Source organism: Mycteria americana, chromosome 2, assembly GCF_035582795.1.
Source record: "Mycteria americana isolate JAX WOST 10 ecotype Jacksonville Zoo and Gardens chromosome 2, USCA_MyAme_1.0, whole genome shotgun sequence".
In the NCBI taxonomy this organism is placed as follows: Eukaryota; Metazoa; Chordata; class Aves; order Ciconiiformes; family Ciconiidae; genus Mycteria; species Mycteria americana.
The window spans coordinates 151,622,570-151,640,132 of record NC_134366.1 but is presented as its reverse complement, the minus strand read 5'-3'; the positions used below and the strand labels follow the sequence as shown (position 1 = coordinate 151,640,132).

Below are 17,563 nucleotides of genomic sequence, written 5' to 3'. Positions count from 1 at the left end.
TTTGAAAATTATTTCCTTAAGTTTTGTCTACAGCTGTGGAGTGTATTTTGCTCATATGCCAAATCTGGCAGGCTACAGTATGTGGAGCAAAGTTCCCTGCCCCTATCTTTTCAGAATATTTTCTTTACTGTCTAGTGATGGGGGTTTCAGGGTATTTTTAAGATCCAAACCCCATAAGCACATGATTAAAACAGAGGACTTGGGGAAAGATCTAGACTCCTTCTTCTGAAAGATCTTCTGATGTTTATTTTAATTTATGAAATGAGGCCAAGACTCTGTGCCTCAGAAATGCATGTAATAAAAATGTAATGATAGTCACAGTAACATATGTCAAGTACACAATATTTAATTGTTTTGGTTGTTGCTGCAAAATGCTATTTCACCATGGCACAAATTCTGCATGTCCATTATCAGCATTTCTTCTTTAGGGCTGGCTTTATGCCACTGAAATGTGGTTACTCTTCAAATGTTAACTACAATGTTAACAATTTTAATGGCCAATTATGCATAAAGGATACAATAAAAGATATAGTATCACAGTAACGATGCCATTAAATATGTTGTCCTTTTGCCAGTATGCAACACAGACTAAATCCATCTTAAATTGAGCGTGATTTATGATGACCCCAAGGAAATAAATAATTACTCGCATTGGAAAGTCAACCTTTTATAAAGCTGTGATATTTGGGTAGCAATAACTTACGCTATTTTTCATCTCCAGTTGTGGAAGAACAGCGCATACTTTTGGTTTGACCTACAGGCTTATCATCAGCTTTTCTACCAAGAAACTCTTCATCCTTTTAAAATATGCACACAAGCTCAAGTAAGTTGTAAATAATGTGTTTTCCTTTCACAAATACATTTGTTCATTCCTTTCACAAATATATTTGTTCAGTGTAAGGACTGAAAAGAAGATAGAGAGTAGAAAAGTTTCCAAATCTTGACAACCCACACCAAAGAAAATCTGGTTTGTGGACAGTAAAAGAAGCTCTTTGGATTGTTTCCATGGAATTTCTTGATTTAAATGTTAAACATGCATAGTTTGATTTCTAGGCTCTGTTGTATGTTCCTAGTTTTATCTACTATACTCAGTTTACCTAATCTCCCCTTTGCTACTCTGTGTCATATTTGGAAATTGTCTGCTTAGTGTTAACATCAGAGATAACATTTTTTTCTAAATCATCTAATTGTGCTGTACCTTTCCTTCCATCTCCTGTGTGGGTTAGAATTGCAGGTCTCACAGTCCAGACCTCAGATAATGACCTTAGTCATGAGAATGGATTTTTCAGTTGTCAGTCCTGTTTTTCCTTTTCTGATTGTCAGGGCATCATGCTCTTTTTGCAGTTGTCATCCTCCCCCATTTGATCTTTAGACCTTCATTTACTGTCAAGCAGAACTGGTATTTCCTATAAACGAGTATTCTTAATTGAGCATGCACTTTAAGTCAGGGAATAAAACAAAAATGAACTGGTTCACCACATGGATGCTTATAGCTCTCACCGACTGCAGAATACTCTGATGCTGCCAGGGAAGGAGGCTGCAGCAGTGTGATATCATTAGAAGGACTCCAAGCAACTTTTAAAATCACTTTGTGAAACTTCGGTCTGTTTTTCCTCTGTAAACCTCATGTAGGAGTACATCCTATCTGCATATTTCAATATATGCTGTAATAGAGCAAAGCTACTTCACATGTCATTGGAACAAATATCTGTAGAGAGCAGTGGAGAATAATCTCTTTGTATGGCTTATGTTACTGAGCATCTGGACTTCCTTGAATTTGTCTTAATTTCCTACTTGGAGGTTTTACTGGGGCAAATGACAGAATTTTGCATATTTGTCCAGAATTCTCACCTGAATCATTGTTATTTGTACAGAAACTGCAAGCAGAGGCCGAGGCACAGATTCCTCCCTCTCTCCTGTCACACACTGGCTAACTTGAACTGCTTCCCTATTTAGTTGTTTTCCCCTCCAGCTCTACTTATGGCCTGAGGCTGAGGGCAACTGACTGTACCCCTAAGACTGACTGTCTCCTGTATCTGCCCAGGCCTGTGTGTGGCTAGGGACCCAGCTCACACCAGGCATGCAAGTTAACCATATCTAGACTGGGTCTTCATTTTCCTAAACGTTTTGTTGCAGGCCAAATCTTAGGCTATGGTCCATGATGGTTTTCAATTTGGTTTCATTTCACACCAGCTTACGCTCTTTCTGCAGTGGTTGCATGGCTGAAAATTAAGGCCCAGGTCTTTTTCACTTTTCTTATCTTATTTCCAGTGCTGGCCTGGTGGTGACAGCAGAACATCGTACAATCAGCATTACCAGGCAATTGCAGAGAGCTACATACACATAGCCATTAAAGTAAATACATCAAACCAAAATATGTGAAACTGTTCCATTAGCATAACTAACAGCTGAAATGTAACATAACAAATCAACACATGTGCTGCAACATTTGGTATCATTCTCAAGCTTGCCTTTTAAGGCAGCACAAAAATTATTCTTGTTTTCATTGGAACATGGTAAAGAGTCAAGCTGCATCCAATCTACAGTGTCTGCTTATGGAAGAGATGCCTTCCCAGATTCTGCACTCACCTTTGGCACAATAAGATAGTAATTCCAAATACTCCTAAGAGAATGTGGATCAGATTCACACAACACATCATCATATATATTTCACTATTTATTACAGAAAGAGACATCCAGAGTATCCTGTATGTGTTCTGCCTGCTTCCTGTCAGAAACAAGAGCAAACCTGGATTGCTGTGTATCTGCTACTCATTGTTTCACTTGTTAGGCATTTTTATCTCGGCTTTATGATAGAGTAAGAAGATGCATTCCAAGGTGTATATTCATTCATCCAGGGAAAGAAACTATAGTGAGAATGAGACGTGATGGATAAGGAAAACAATGAGTACCAGTAATCATCCAGGAACATATATGGTTATTCACTATAAACATATGCACAGGAGTATAAAATAAAACGGGAAAGAAAAGCAATAAAGAAACACATATTGTAGTTTTCCATTAAAAAATAGTTATTTAGAGTTAGAAAATTTAATACAGTTATGGGAAGTACAACATTTTAACACTAGAATCAATTCAGATAAAGGGAGTTGTCATTACTGTGAACTTTTAGGGTCCGACGTAAGATCTATGTTAGTGGGAAGTGATGATGGGGGTTAAGGCAGTTTAGACTTTCCATTAAAGACCAGCCAATGTGTTGTATTCTTCCATCATATGATTCTGTCAAGCAGCTGCACAAGCCCCTCGTTTAGATCAGAGCAATATCCACGCCTTTGGGCAGCAATACAAAGCACTTGGACTTAAATCTTTTTCGTGTTTCTTGCTTCTCTCTAGTCATTCTGAGATTGCTTACCAAAGACGTCTCATCTGAGGATGAATTCACACCAAAAACGCAAGGCCTCAACAATCCCTGATTTGGAAAGTAAAAAATGAGGCCAAAGTCTTAATCTGAATTTCCTAAGCATTTTGTATCTTCAGATTTGTGCCATTATAAGTAATTTCAAGATGCAAACTCTGACCAAATTTCCAGATAGGGTTTTGGGTTCAATCCATCACTTATTCTAATACATTTATAGGAAAATGTATAGCTGGCAGGTAGGAAAATTCTTTGTGTTTTACAAAAGGAACAAAACATTGAATAAAGGAAGTATGATGTGCACTTGATGTCACATGCTTAAGATTTTTGTATGAATTTGATAACCTTTAAGTTCATTTAATGTATTTTTTTCCTGTTGATCCTTTAGGAGATTGGCCAACACAACAGTTTCACTATTCCACTGAGATTCAGAAAACCACAAGGCTTCCATGACAAGGGAGTCAAAAAAGGCTATGAATATTCCTTTTTAAAGGATACAATGTATTTTCCTCCTATAACTTGCTAACTTCATTGCCCAGTGTTGAAGGCTGTGCACACAGACACTTTTCCTCTTTTTTGGCATGTCTAGAACTCTTTGCAGTTGGTTTTCCTGCACTCCTTGCATTCAAATTAGTGCAGATCTACAGATGTGCCTGAACCCTCAGGAAGGGACATAGGGATGAAAGCTCGTTCTCATTTCTCCCCTATCTGCAAGTGCATGCATTCACTTTGTCACTTTGTGATGCTATCTTTTTATTTGGTGGGTCAAATTCCATAGCAACAGATTCTTGCAAGAATTTAAGCAAAAAGATGGCATCATGCCAAATCCTCGGACACTGTAAATCTGCATCCTTCAAAAGTGAAGAGGTCATCCTGATTACAGCACTGAGGTTCTGGTCCTTTAACTTTGGAGAAGTGCACTCCTATAGCTAGCTTAACCACCTCTGAATTTCTGCTTCACATGTATTACCAGCCCCAAGTATTGTTTCTGGAAAAAAATGTCTGTCTTTACTGTGCTCCAGTTTTGTATGTGAAATTACACAGGACTGGGTGCCGTTATGCAGGTAGAGCAGCCTGCAAAGACAGTCCCCAATATGGCAATATATTATGATAGCGTTTATGTGAGCAGATTGTCAATAGGTTTTGGCCAAAGCTTCCTTAGTCTGGGCAACTTCTGACTCTGTAGGCTGATATTTTTTGTCAGCTCTAAACAAGAGTAGCAAATATACTCAAGTTAACCCATTTCATACAAAATCATGGGGGAAAGAACAGTTCCGCCCAAGAAAGTTGTGGAGTGTTTGTTTTGGTTTTATTTTTAAAACTATGCTAAAAATGACCAGGGACCTGGTTAAATATGTGTTAAAATATTGAGGACCTATGTTGGACCTTTTCCACCAATTTACAGATCCCTTGTGTGTGGTTTTATGAGTCATAACAGGTGGAGCAATGTAGCCCTAATGATGAATAAAATGGTTAACCCCTCTTTAAAACGTCTATTTTTAAAGATACCACATCTTCATATCATTAGACTGGTCCCTTCTAATTTGGCTATTTTATATGTTAAATGTTTTGGATCAGACTAGAACATGATGTAACTGAAACATTACTAGTGTTAGGGTTCTTCAAAATAAGTTCCAACTTTTGAAATCACTATGAATCTAATTAATGCTGTCTCTGTTAAATTTAAATTTATTTGGGGATTTGCTGAGAAGGGCATAATTTAGAATAAATGTGGTCTTGTTCTTCAGCTACGACTCTTCCTGTGGATGTCCTTGTTCTTTGACCTTACCCTTATACCTGGAGGTCTTTATTGCACTGATAACATGGGCCACAATAGCCACAAACCATATTTGTTTTCAGTGATTAGATCTATGTAGAAAGGGGGTGGAATCCTGCATAGACAGTAAATATAGTAATCATTACAAGTTCTAACTGAGGGATGGATGTCAGCCATCGTAGCCCTATATTCCTCAGTGACCTGATATCAGGAGTCTAAAGGATCTGTTTCAAATTGTTAAGGTCCAAAATAATGGGGATGTAGTCTGGTCCTGTTGCTGTTTGAAAGAAAGAGTCTAAGAAATCAGAATTTCATTTAAAACAAACAGAAACATAATTATTTAATGTACTCAAACATTATCCCACTGTGCCTGAAATCTAAACACAACAGTGTTTTATTACTGCTTGAACACAGAGTAAATGTATTATTTTCTTCTTTGCTACTCCTTTGTACATCTGCTAGTTACAGCTGGATTTTAGCAACATAAGGAAAATCAGAATTATCTGAAACCTGCATTCTTCATTGTCAAAACTGAGGGATAATAAATAATGAAGATGGGCTCCTCCGTGCCATCCTAGAGAGAAATTCTGATTTATGCTACTAATCTGATCCCCTGACCATATGTTTGAAAACTAGTTAGACTTTGACAATATGAAGAAGAGAAAACATTTATAAGTATATGAAATTTATTATGGCAGCATCTTTTTTCACTTGAGTTCCTAGCTGCAGTCAGAATCATGACATATTAGAAAGATATTCTGGAATATCTTTTTCCAAGATATTCCTGGAAGAAAGCATTTTTCTCTGAGTTTTCAATGTCTTTTTCATAGCAATTTATGAAACATTTAAAAACAAGAATTTGACTTAGGGGACTATTTGCAAAAAAAAAAAAAAAATCCTTTGAAATAAATAAAAAAATTTACTCTATGCTTCAAGAATGAGCTGCTAGTGAGAAGGAAACATTCTCCAGGTTCAGCTTTCTTCTGTTTGTACATGTTGAATGGCAAACTCTGTGCTTCATAAAAAAGCATATTGTAATCCTTGCTTTGGTAAGAATTTAGACCTCAGTTGTGCAGTGGTATCTCCTGTTACAGATCCTGTACAATGATGGAGTCTCACCAATGTCAAAGAACTGTGCAAGAGAATCTCCACACAGAATGAGATCTTACAATTATTCATTAATTTTAAACTTAAATTTACAAATTCCCTTCTATGCAGAAGAAGTAAGACTCCTTCACAAGCTGGCCCAGCACATATTCTGCAAAACAACAATGCAACTTCATGAAGAGTGCAGTTGCTGTAATGATTGTGGTTATCTGAATCTAACTAAGAATCAGCCAAATATCTCTAAGGAAAAACTACATTAAGCATTATTTTGTGATCTAACCATTTTAGCAAGGAGGAGTAAAAATGTCAGGGAGGTCAGTTATGGCAATAACTGAATTTTGGACAAAATAGTAATATTGGTAAAAACAAGGCAGGTGTAATTAGATATATGTTCAGAATATACAGCAGGGCAATGGGGGACAAATATGCATTAATCCTCTCCTTCAATGGACTGTGACCATTGGAATGGATGATGGCTAAGAAACAGTTTTCTTCTGTTTTATTTTAGTTCCTTTATGCAACTTACATTGCCCCATCTGCCAGTATGGACATTGGACTTCATCAGAGTAAGAAAAACATGATTTATCAGAAAATTGACCCAGCCTTTGAGGATCTTTTTGACCCAGCAGAAGAATATATCCTCACTGTTCTGCAAGAACCATGGATGAAGATGGTGGAAGCAGACAAACACACTTATGGAAAGGTAACTGATCTGGATGACATTGTGAAAAATTCTTATGTCGGGGAAGAAAATCACAAGAGCCTTCATTTGCAACCCTGTTACATTTATAGTCAGGGAGAAGTATTATGGGATGTTTTGCTCACCCACTCCTTTCTACGCTGACATGTGGAGTAGCCTGAACTTCCTGTGGAGAGCAGACTTCCCATCTGAAAGGAAGGTGCAGGCTTCATAGACCCCTTGGTCTGTGAATTAGGGAGGAATGCATCTTGCTGTGGCAAAATTTCTCTTTGCGCTCAGGAAGTGTCATGTTTCTGCAATCTTGCCATTGATCAAAAGTAATTTTCTTATGATGCATTGCCCCCAAGCCTTCTATGTTTTTAACGATAAGCACAAAATAAGCTGTGTTTCTAGAGCGTCAGTACAGTGATGCTAGGTCCATATTAATTATATGAAGTATTTCTTGGTGTTTAGAATTGAAGTGCAGCTACCGCTCAGTATAAGAGGAAATGTGATATGGTGATCCAGCTGTATTTGCCCAAATCACTTTTTAGATAGCTGCCCTGCTGTGTAAGGGCTAACTGTGCCCTGCAGGCTTCTTGAAGTAGGTGGCTCGGTGGTGTACTCAGTTCTAATCCCAGAAAGCCTCTGAAGGCTTGAATTGAGCAGGCTCATGCAGGTCAGAGGAGATGGCTGCAATCCTGACTCTGCTTTTGACAAATGAGAACAAGAAATGGTGGAGGCAGTGGTGGATGCTGTGGCTCTCTGCTCTTTGTAAACTTACCTACAAGTTACCAGCTGTGGGTCAAACTTCTAATTCCAAGTCTTTAACATCTCTCTCTTGGATATGGAAGGAGAAACTAACAATGGAGAATCAGGAGTTGGAGGGCAGGAAGTCAGTTCTTGTTCCTGTTTTTCTCCACTGTGACTGTAGATGAAGCATCTCCATTTTTACAGGAAATATCATCATTTACTGCTGATACTTCTGTCAGCATGTAAAGAGAATGTGCATGCATTGGCCCCTGCAAACCATTTTGAAATCCTTTTGTGGAAGCTGCATAGTACAGTGAATTTTTGTTACTATATCGTGCAAGCGTGTATGAACAACTAGGAGAACAGACACCTAAAATCAAAGTTGAGAATGGTCTTCTAAGCCTATTAGGTAGTGGCCAGTATTAAACATTTAAGAACAGAGTATAAGAACAGAAAAAAACCATACAGCAGTATTGTCAGCTTCAGCACTTTGCAACTGAGGAGGTTCATGAAGCAGAGGTCTTATCCACATTTTTGTGTTTAATAGTCTTTGATGCATTTTTTTTTTCCCCATGGGTTTATGTAAATGTGTCTTGAGTCATTTTACATCTTCAGCCTCACTGTAGCAGTGGGTTCCATGGTTTAATCATGCAATAGGAGAAAAAAATGCTTATCTTGGTTTGTTTGCAAACCCCTCCCTGATAATTTCACCCGGTGCCCTAGTTTTGTATGTCATGAGGAACAATGAGCAATTGTTATCTTGTCATATTGTCAATGCTGTTATGCTTTTACATGTTTCTGTTGTATCCCATTTCAATTACATCTCTTTGAAACTCAAGAATCCTAGACTATTTGACCTCTCTTCTTACAGAAGGCGTTCCATACCTTTGTTACGCTTATCACCCCCGTCTGTATGTGTTATTTTATGTTCTTTTGATGAGATGCAAGCAGTACTCAAGATCTGGATGCACTAAGGGTTATCCAGTGGCAGAATCATGTTTTCTGTTTTGCTCTTTGTTCCTTTCCTAATTGTTCCTATGATTCTAATTGCCTTTTGACTCCTGGTGCACTTTGAGTGGATGTGCAAAATGTAAGCTAATAGCCATTTGCAAAGATTCCAGGATCTCATTACTAAGTAATAACAGCTAATGGAAAGCCCTAATTTGGAGCTCGCTGGAATGACTTAATGTTTATTGTCGTTGAATTCAGCTGTCCTTTTATCATGCAGATGCTAAAGTGTCCTGAAATCTTGCAGCTCTTCACAGTCAATTTCATCTTTTGCTCTGTGGAATCACTTTGCAAACTTTGTTGTCTCCTCACCCACCTCCTTTTCCAGATAATTTCTGAATGTTTAAAAAAACAACCTCAGCACAGATCCCTGTGAGACTCCAATAGGAACCCCACCCCCTAATGAAAGTTATTTATTTCTTTATTTTTTATTTTCTACCTTCTAATTAATTCACAAGGGGACCTTCCCTCTCATCCTGTGATAACTTAATTTCCTTAACAAACTTAGAAAGTTTGAACATTGAAAAAAACTTACTAAAATGAAATATACTAATCCAAACACATCTGCAGAATATTATCTTTGCTTTTCAGCATCTTTTCTAAGCTTTCGGATAAATTCTTTTTTCTAAGCTATTTTTTCTTAGCTATTTCAGCTATAATTGTTTATGACCTGCAGAACACCATGTAATTGATCGATGCTTTAATTAATATGAAATTTTATTTACTTTCTCTCAGACTAGTTTTACAGTCTTTTGTAAATGTATATTTTCCATGTGTATTATCAATACTAGTTGCCCATTATCTATTGCCAGTTCTCACCGAGTCAAGTCATTGACTCAGCCGAGTACAAAGGACTCTGCTTTTGAGCACTCGCTGAATACAGTGTTTTCACTGCTTCTAGCAATGGAAGAATTCCTCCAAAGAAAGAACTGAAAATATAAACTTTTGCTTTAAGTTAATGCGTGTGTCACTTTATACCTCCTTGAGTTAACTGAGGGATAATCTATTGCCCTTTCAGTTTAGATGATGCTTTGCTTTGCAAGTGTAGTTACGTGCAGACTTCTCAGTGCCCTAATAACACAAACATCTTAATCAGAGCATGAAAACCCAGAACTAAATCCTTCTGAGTGCATAATACATGTGTTTGTGAAGAGTTATAACACACAGACATAAACCGACCTGTTCTAGGAGGCACTAGAGTCTCTTTGTACTAGGCGCAGGCTGATGCTTAGGCACACTCCTTCCCAGCACAAAGGCAAGGTCTGCTTTGTATTTTGTTTAGTTCCTGGCTCTACTCTTCCCCTTTGTTCTACCATACAGCAGGATATATTTGGCCCATAATGAAACAAGATATTTTATCAAGAATTAGGTGAGTCCAAAATTGTTTATTTGGGACATGGTCAGTATGTATCTACATTTTTATCTTTAAAAAAAACATGAAAACAGGAGAGTTCCTTTTCATTGTTGACTCTCATCCTGCCTCTATCTGCTTTCTGTTTAAACTTTATGAAAAATGTTCTGAATTATTTTCCTATTTACTTTTAAACTACATTTTCTTTTAAAGGACAGAATACCCAAAAGCACTTTATAACAGTGGAATAGAGTTACACTGAGCCTGAAGGCATTCAGATAACGGTGATTAGAGTCGTATTCACATTTAGACAAAAGCATAATGAATATTAATCTAAATACTCTCTTCTCTCTTTTGCACATAAACTCTTGTATAAGAAGACCACAGCTTTCTAATCTTTGTAATGGGCGTGCTAATCAGTATAATGCATTGGCTCGACTTTGCTAAATATCCTAAAACTTGCATTTGAATGGTTTAGTCAGCCGAGAGGGTCACCAAACTATTCCTTATGCAGTTACCGATTGTTTGCATGTAACAAACAATACTAGAGAGCTGCTCTAGTTATATACACAAGGCTTCTAATTAAGTTTAAAAATGCCAATACTTCATGACTTCTAATCATGCACAATTTAGTATTTTAAGGCATTACCTGGCATAAAAGTAAGGGGACAAGACTGGAAGTCTGAAAGCTTTCACCTTCGTCGTTTAGATCTAATAGCATCTTTCTTGCCTTAAATTTCAATTTCTGGCAATCTGTGGCACTCTATCTTTTTGACATTTCCCACTGAGAGTCATAGTTTTAAGATCTGTTTTTCTGCTTCTCAGTGGCACTTTGACATATAATTTGCTGATATAGGCAATTGGGTAAGTCTGACACACTATACACAATATACACAATATATTATATACACAATATAATTTAGCAATTTTTCCAAATACAAAGTTCTTTTCTTAAAGGTATAGTTAGGTTATTTAGTGGTGTTCTGTAGAAATCTACATGTGATCCTACCCAGATCTGAAAATTTTGTTCTACCAGAGCTTTTAATCAAATTGTTTGTCACAAGGATGTGACTTCTGTGTCTTCTAAACATCAGTCTTATTACTGGCAAACGTATTCTTTTCTATCCACTGTCACTGGCAAGGTGCCCGTCCAGTTCTCCATCTTTCTATAATGTGTACTGTAGGGATGACATAAGATATTATTTTTATTAGGTGGAGTTGGTGGAAGAAACTCGACAGCTGGACGCCGTGTACTTTAGAAAGCTCCAGACTTTGCATCAAGAGAGTGGTTCCAAGAAGGATGAGGTAAGACAAGTACCTACTAACAAAAACAAACTCTTTTTCTATCAGAGAGGGTTAACACTTTGAGTATCAGCAATGAAAGACTGACTACACGCCAGTTTGGAGAAGCAAGTAGTCCGATTTCTACCATTCATTTTGGGGAATGTTTGACAGCCATTATGTTAATTACAAATACAGGTCTTCTGTCAGTTATATCAATATCAGACCACTGTATGATTGGAGTCAATGAGACAGTTTCCACTAAAGTCTGTGGAATGTATTTTGGGCCCTTAATCTTGAGTAAATACCTCAATTTCAAGTAAATTACAGGTATATATTGGTTTATTTGATTATGGAACCTGCACACACTGGTATGTTTAAAGCAAACATAAAACTAAAGCTGATTAAGAGCTGGAGCCTTAATTTATTTTCTCAGCAATCAAAAAGCTGTTCTAGAGAGACAGAAGTTATCTAATGCAAGGATTATTAGACTGAGCAAAATATAGAGATGAAAAAAGTAGTTATGCAAGTGAAATAATTTCTTTCCTCAGAGTACTGTTGCTGACACTGATCTGCCATCCTGCCCCGATGCTCTCAAAGAAGATCAGCACTTGCGTCAAGTTCCCAAAGAATTGGCAGGTCCTAATCTATCTGACCTGATCCACGACAAAGAGAAGTTAGAACAGTTCTGGGCTTTTCTTAATGAGCATTCTGCTGGGTACATTTCTTCATTATTATTATTTTACCCATTTCTAAGTTCAGAAGAAATCTTTGCTGGGGATCTTGGCTATCTAATGTTCACAGATTTTAGTCTTTTTTAAAAATGTGTTTGTATATTTATGAAATACACATGCACATTGTTCAGACAACTGAATTGTCTTAACATTTTTGGGGTAAAAATTCTGTCATAACATGTTTGTATTACAGTTCTGCTTTCAGTTTCTGCTTTGATTAGTGGCAAACCCCTGAGTAGAGCAATTAGCCTATAATGAGTAAAAATTTCTCTTTTTTAGTACAGATTCAATTTAGTACATTTTAAAAATTAAAGCTGGATGTTATAAAAATGTACAAATAGAAGACAGCCACGTTATTCTCACGGTGTGAGAGCAACTCCAGTTTTGTGTTTGCACTGATCTGAACAGAATTAAGCACCAGCTCATAGCAGATACAGTTTGTGCAGGGTTTTTGAAAAAGTGAGCCCATTTGTTTAAAAATGAAGTTCTAAACAGAAATTCTAGCAGAAGTAAATGTGAGTTTGCCACTTTTTTTTTTTTCCCCCCAAGCCCCACACTAATCTCTATCCTGTTTTAGGAAAAGGCAAATATACTTTTTAAGTAACTTCTAGCAAGTCCTTAAATTGTCACTTCCTTCCATTAATCTGGGTTCCCATGAACTGATGCTTTGCATATTGCCTATTGCTTCTAGTCAAGCACTGCTATCATTGTGGATTGGATATTGATCAGCTTTTTCAAAAGTGTCCAGAGATGGACATCTAGCACAGGATTCCTCTGGCCAAGACTCAACATCGTCATGTTGCTGCTTATCGTCATGTTGCTGCTTATCATCATAGGTTCCCTTTGTAGTCAGAGAGAGAAATACACACTTCTGGACACAATTCTTCTAATTCTGAAGGTAACATCTAAAACCAGTTTAGATGGTTGATTCCTAAAGATGGCGATTTCTGCTCACTGACTACAAAAAGTCTGTGGTACTGAGTTGAGATGGAGATTCTTATGCTGTGGGTACCTATGGTCAAGTGACTTCCGAGTTAATTGTTTAGACCAGTGGTCTCCAAACTTTTTTGATTGCACACCCCATCAGCGAAAAATTTTTAAGCATGCACCCTCAATATATGTATATTTATTTTTTTATAAATTATATACATGTGCTACTGAAGTTCTAACATTTTCTTCCTGCCCCCCAATGAATCGTCGCACACACCCAACTTTGGAGACCACTGGTCTAGAGTTACTCTCTAACTGGGGAAATGGTAGGAATTGCCAGAGAACAGGTCACTGGCTAGGATAGGGTCCTGGACAGGTACGCTGAACTGCCTCTGGGACTTCCTGCCTCACAGACCAGTCCCATCTTAAGTGATAGAGCCAGACAGAGAAATGCTTAATTTATGGAGAAGTTTTCTTTTGTAAAAATTCATAATGAAGAAAAACATTTGAAAAAGTCTCACAAAACCGTGTTTTAGAGCTGTGTCCAGACCTAGTAACTCTGAAGTCCAGCTGGCATGCTACAGTAAAGATGCTTAATAGTACTATAAGCTGAAGGGATCCTAGAACTAATGCAGTCTGGAAAACTTCAGCAAAAACCAACAAATGTGTCATTTTCTTCTTCAACAAAATTTATGGTTCTGTTATTGATCGCCTGTTCAGCAAGTGCCATGGTCTCACCAGATGGTACTAGCAAAGAAAAAATGACACAAAATTTCAGTCCAATCTGACCTGGTATTTAGGACTTGAACACTTTTGTGGCTTGTGGTTAAACTAATAACTCCCTAGAATGTTGATGAAATTAACTCAATATTGAAATAACATTCTGTTTAAATTTGTTTGTAGCATGGATCTCATGTGCTGGCTAGATATTGAACAGTTCAGAAAGATGGTGCACAAGGATAAAGAAAAAAGGAAGGAAAAATCTAAGGACATCAAAAACAAGTACTTAAACAAAAAATACTTCTTTGGGCCCAACAGCCCAGCTACCAGAGAACAACAAGAACAGGTACCAGTTACAAAACCATTCATAAAGAACAATCACATTGAATGTGACTAAGATAAAAGTCCATAAGCAGCTTTACTCCAGCTTTTCTCCAAGCTGTCTCCTCAAATCTTACCTATATTTTTGGCCAGAAATCTGGTTCTGTTCTGGTTGTGGGGATCCTCTCCTTCCTGTTAAGGCTCTTCCTTCCCCATCCTTACAGAACATCTCTCTTGAACCCTGATCTGAGGCCACAGCCAGACCATGCACAACACAGCTCAGAAAAAGTGTAAAAATGGCTTTCAGAGTGACTTGTTCCAGCTTTCTATTTTAGTATGTCAGTAAAGCCACAGACAGCGAGTCTGAGCTGTGGTGCTCCGATATATCTTGATTCTTAGGAAATGTACTCGGTCAAGCTGGGGTATTATTTGCCGGAGTCTGTATCCTATTATAGGTAGGGACAAATGTAATCTGTTCCCTTTTATGAAAAGTACATGTGAGCCTTGGGTAAGCATGCATTAAATGCTTTGCTTACAGTTAAGCTCATGCTTTGCTAAATCAAGGATCTAGAGAGATAAAGGACTTTAGGTATACACAAAAGTTTATGTCATGTGTTATTGTATTTGGATTGCTTAGCTAATGCATTCAGGTGGAGGATGGAGACAAATCCTTCATGATCGACTTTCGGCAGCGGTTCTGCTAGAAATTCAGCAATGCATCCAGAAGAGATTAGAAAAACAATGGCTGCCATTGTTCCTGGCAGATGAGCACCATGGGACAGAGGGACAAGCAAAGGTAATTTTTTAATAACAGCAACACATCCAGGCATTGTTTTTTGTTAGGCTTATATTTTACCATTGGGATAAAATGGTTCAGAGGAAAAGCAGCCCACAACTCACATTCAGTTTACATTGAAAGAGATGCTCTAGCATGTACAGGTTGAAGCATTTAGCTTGATAATTGCGAAGGCAGTTCCTCTGAAGGCTTAGTCTGGCTGACAGTATTATTGTTAGATCCTAAATCTGAAGGATCTGGTGTTAGCTCTGCTGCCAGCCAGGCTGCCAGGGGAGTAAACTGCTCTCCATATGCCATTCTGCCCTAGCCATACACTTGCACACAGAAGAAATGCTGCTTTGTGTAAAGGATTTGCTCAACAGGACTAGAACACAAGCAAATGAATGGGCTTCCCACGCTGTATTCTCTCTCTCCCTCTCTCTCTTACGCTGTCCATATTCTCCCATCTGGAGCTGCAGTGCCTGTAGAAATGACTCCAGGACTTGTGAAGTTCTGCTGAGTGGGGAGGTTAACTGCTACAAGCCTTATTTCCAATTGGTTACTTCAGAAAATTGCCAGAAAACTGGAATGAGAAGCCTTTCACTCCTGCTGGCTTATTAGAAAGACTGGGGAATGGGCAGAGCTAACATCTGTCTTTTATGAGAGTGCCTCTCTGACTGGGATCTGTGTAGGGAGATCATCCTGCTGGTGACAGATGCAAAAAGACTTGGTTTTTTGCACTTCCACAAAAGCTCTGAAATGTAAATGTCATAGCAGAAGGAAACTTGACAGTTCCACCAAGCAGACACACAGGCAGACTGCATTGATTCATAAAACTTGTTTTCAATGATCTTTTTAACATCAAGAAGGTTGTCAGAAGTGTTGCCAGAACTGCATTTGAACTGGAACCTTTTAATTGATTCAGAGCACTAAGCAATCTGAAAACTGTAGGTTCTGATAAGGCAAATTGTAATTTTAATAATGATTATGTTAAAGCAACATTTCCTAACCCTCTGCCCTTTTTTAGTTGAACTCTGCCTCCTTTATGAGCCATGGCACAAGACCATGTGATAAGGCTAAGCTGCTTCCAGGTCTGGAAGCTAGCTCATGCCTCTTCTTGCACCTGCTGCACTGTGCTGGCAGGGAGAGTAGCCCATGCAGTTTGGAAAATGCTGTATTCAACTCTAATAAACAGTTTACAGGAAATACATACTTCTAATGAGCTTTTAGTCTTTTCCTAACTCCATTTATGTCTGACTGCTCTTTTCTCTTTCTTACTGCAAATTCAGAGGATGAAAGGTCCTTTGAAGAACGTATTTTAGAAGAAATGAAACCAGATGACATTCTCCACTTGGCTTCATATTTCACAGTGACCAAACACTGTGGGCATGCTATGTAGTCCTTATTCAGAAAATCTGCCCTTGATTTGAGGTGTATTTTTGCTACAAAGAAGCTGAAGGATCAAGCCTGTATTTCTGATAGAGCTGTTCAAAGGAACTAAAATCTTTTCATACAAAAAAAAAAAGTTATAGCCCAAAATCTGTTCCCAACATAGGTGGTCACTCAGAACATTATGGGTAAGGTAAACCAGTGGAAGAGCGCAGTTTGACTGCCATTGCCTCTTGCCTTCTCTAACGCCCCAGTCTTAATGAGCATGTGCTCATTTATAGCTGAACAAGGGATGGCGTTCAGTGTGGGTCCACAAGCAAGTTTCAGATATAAAGATCCAAATGAAGATATATCAAGTATTCTACCACCGTGGCCTCAATCATTAGAGGGCTGAACATGAAACAGGAAGAGTTTAAAAATACAATGATAATCTTTTGTTCAACCATAGATAAGGGACATAACTGAAGATCTTCCACGCCAAAAACAGGAGAAGACAACTAGGATGTGGAAGGCAAGTGAAGTTTACTGTGTCTCTTGTATCTGCAGTTTCATTGTCTTTTCTCTTTGGACCTTGCACATCCTTCACAATTTCCCTGCTGACAGTGTGAGGCCCAAATGTAACGCTGTAAAAGCAGGCATGATTGTATTGGCTACAGTGGACTCATTACTCACATTACTGGTGAATTTAGCTCCCTGCTGGATGTTCACGGTAAATTTCTCTTCCTTCCTGGCTGGAGAGGTCATACTTGAAAAAAACATGTCTCTTGTCCTGGGCTTTGGAGCACTCTTAACCCTCCTCAAACTGGTATTGTACGTTTAATTCACATTTATCTGTATTTTGCATGCAGTGGACTTATTGGGACAAGCTGTTCATTCCAGCATCTGGTAGTTTATTTATTATTGCGAGTGGATTACGTGCAGACACAAAAGGGAATGTGAAGTATGCAGTGGAGTGGGCAGGTTTAATCATATCTCACAGTATCTGTTTCATTTAGAATTGTATTTTAATCTTACAGCACTGAGATAATATCAATTTTAAACATCTTAAACCTTTGTAATAACACATTTCATCAGATGTTTGCCAGTTTTTTCCTCTTGAAGAGCAGTGAACCCTTTGTGATTGCCAACATACAAGTTGTGTACATTTATTCAGTTGAACTTTTATTGTCTGTTGAAATCAAACTGGAGACCCGGTCACCAATTATCCATGCAAACCATTAGCTCGAAAGGGATCCAAAGTGCATGTGCGTTCTGTTAACTGAGTTTTTCCTTTGTTTGTCAGGAATATGGTTATTTTGCATGTTCTGCTTCAAGGTTGTTGGCCCATAAAATAAGCAGTGTTCGTATATTAGTATAGGGGTG

At 38.0% G+C, this 17,563-nt stretch overlaps 1 protein-coding gene across 1 annotated transcript in view; it reads left to right on the top strand.

Annotated features, from left to right (window-relative positions):
- RGS22 (regulator of G protein signaling 22) overlaps positions 1–17,563 on the top strand; it is a 59,967-nt gene that overhangs the window by 29,873 nt on the left and 12,531 nt on the right. The window contains exons 14-20 of the mRNA XM_075495470.1: positions 722–823; positions 6,769–6,963; positions 11,264–11,356; positions 11,884–12,050; positions 13,900–14,062; positions 14,675–14,833; positions 16,650–16,712. Of these exons, the coding sequence (XP_075351585.1) occupies positions 722–823; positions 6,769–6,963; positions 11,264–11,356; positions 11,884–12,050; positions 13,900–14,062; positions 14,675–14,833; positions 16,650–16,712 (942 nt within the window). The remainder of the gene's footprint in view (positions 1–721; positions 824–6,768; positions 6,964–11,263; positions 11,357–11,883; positions 12,051–13,899; positions 14,063–14,674; positions 14,834–16,649; positions 16,713–17,563) is intronic.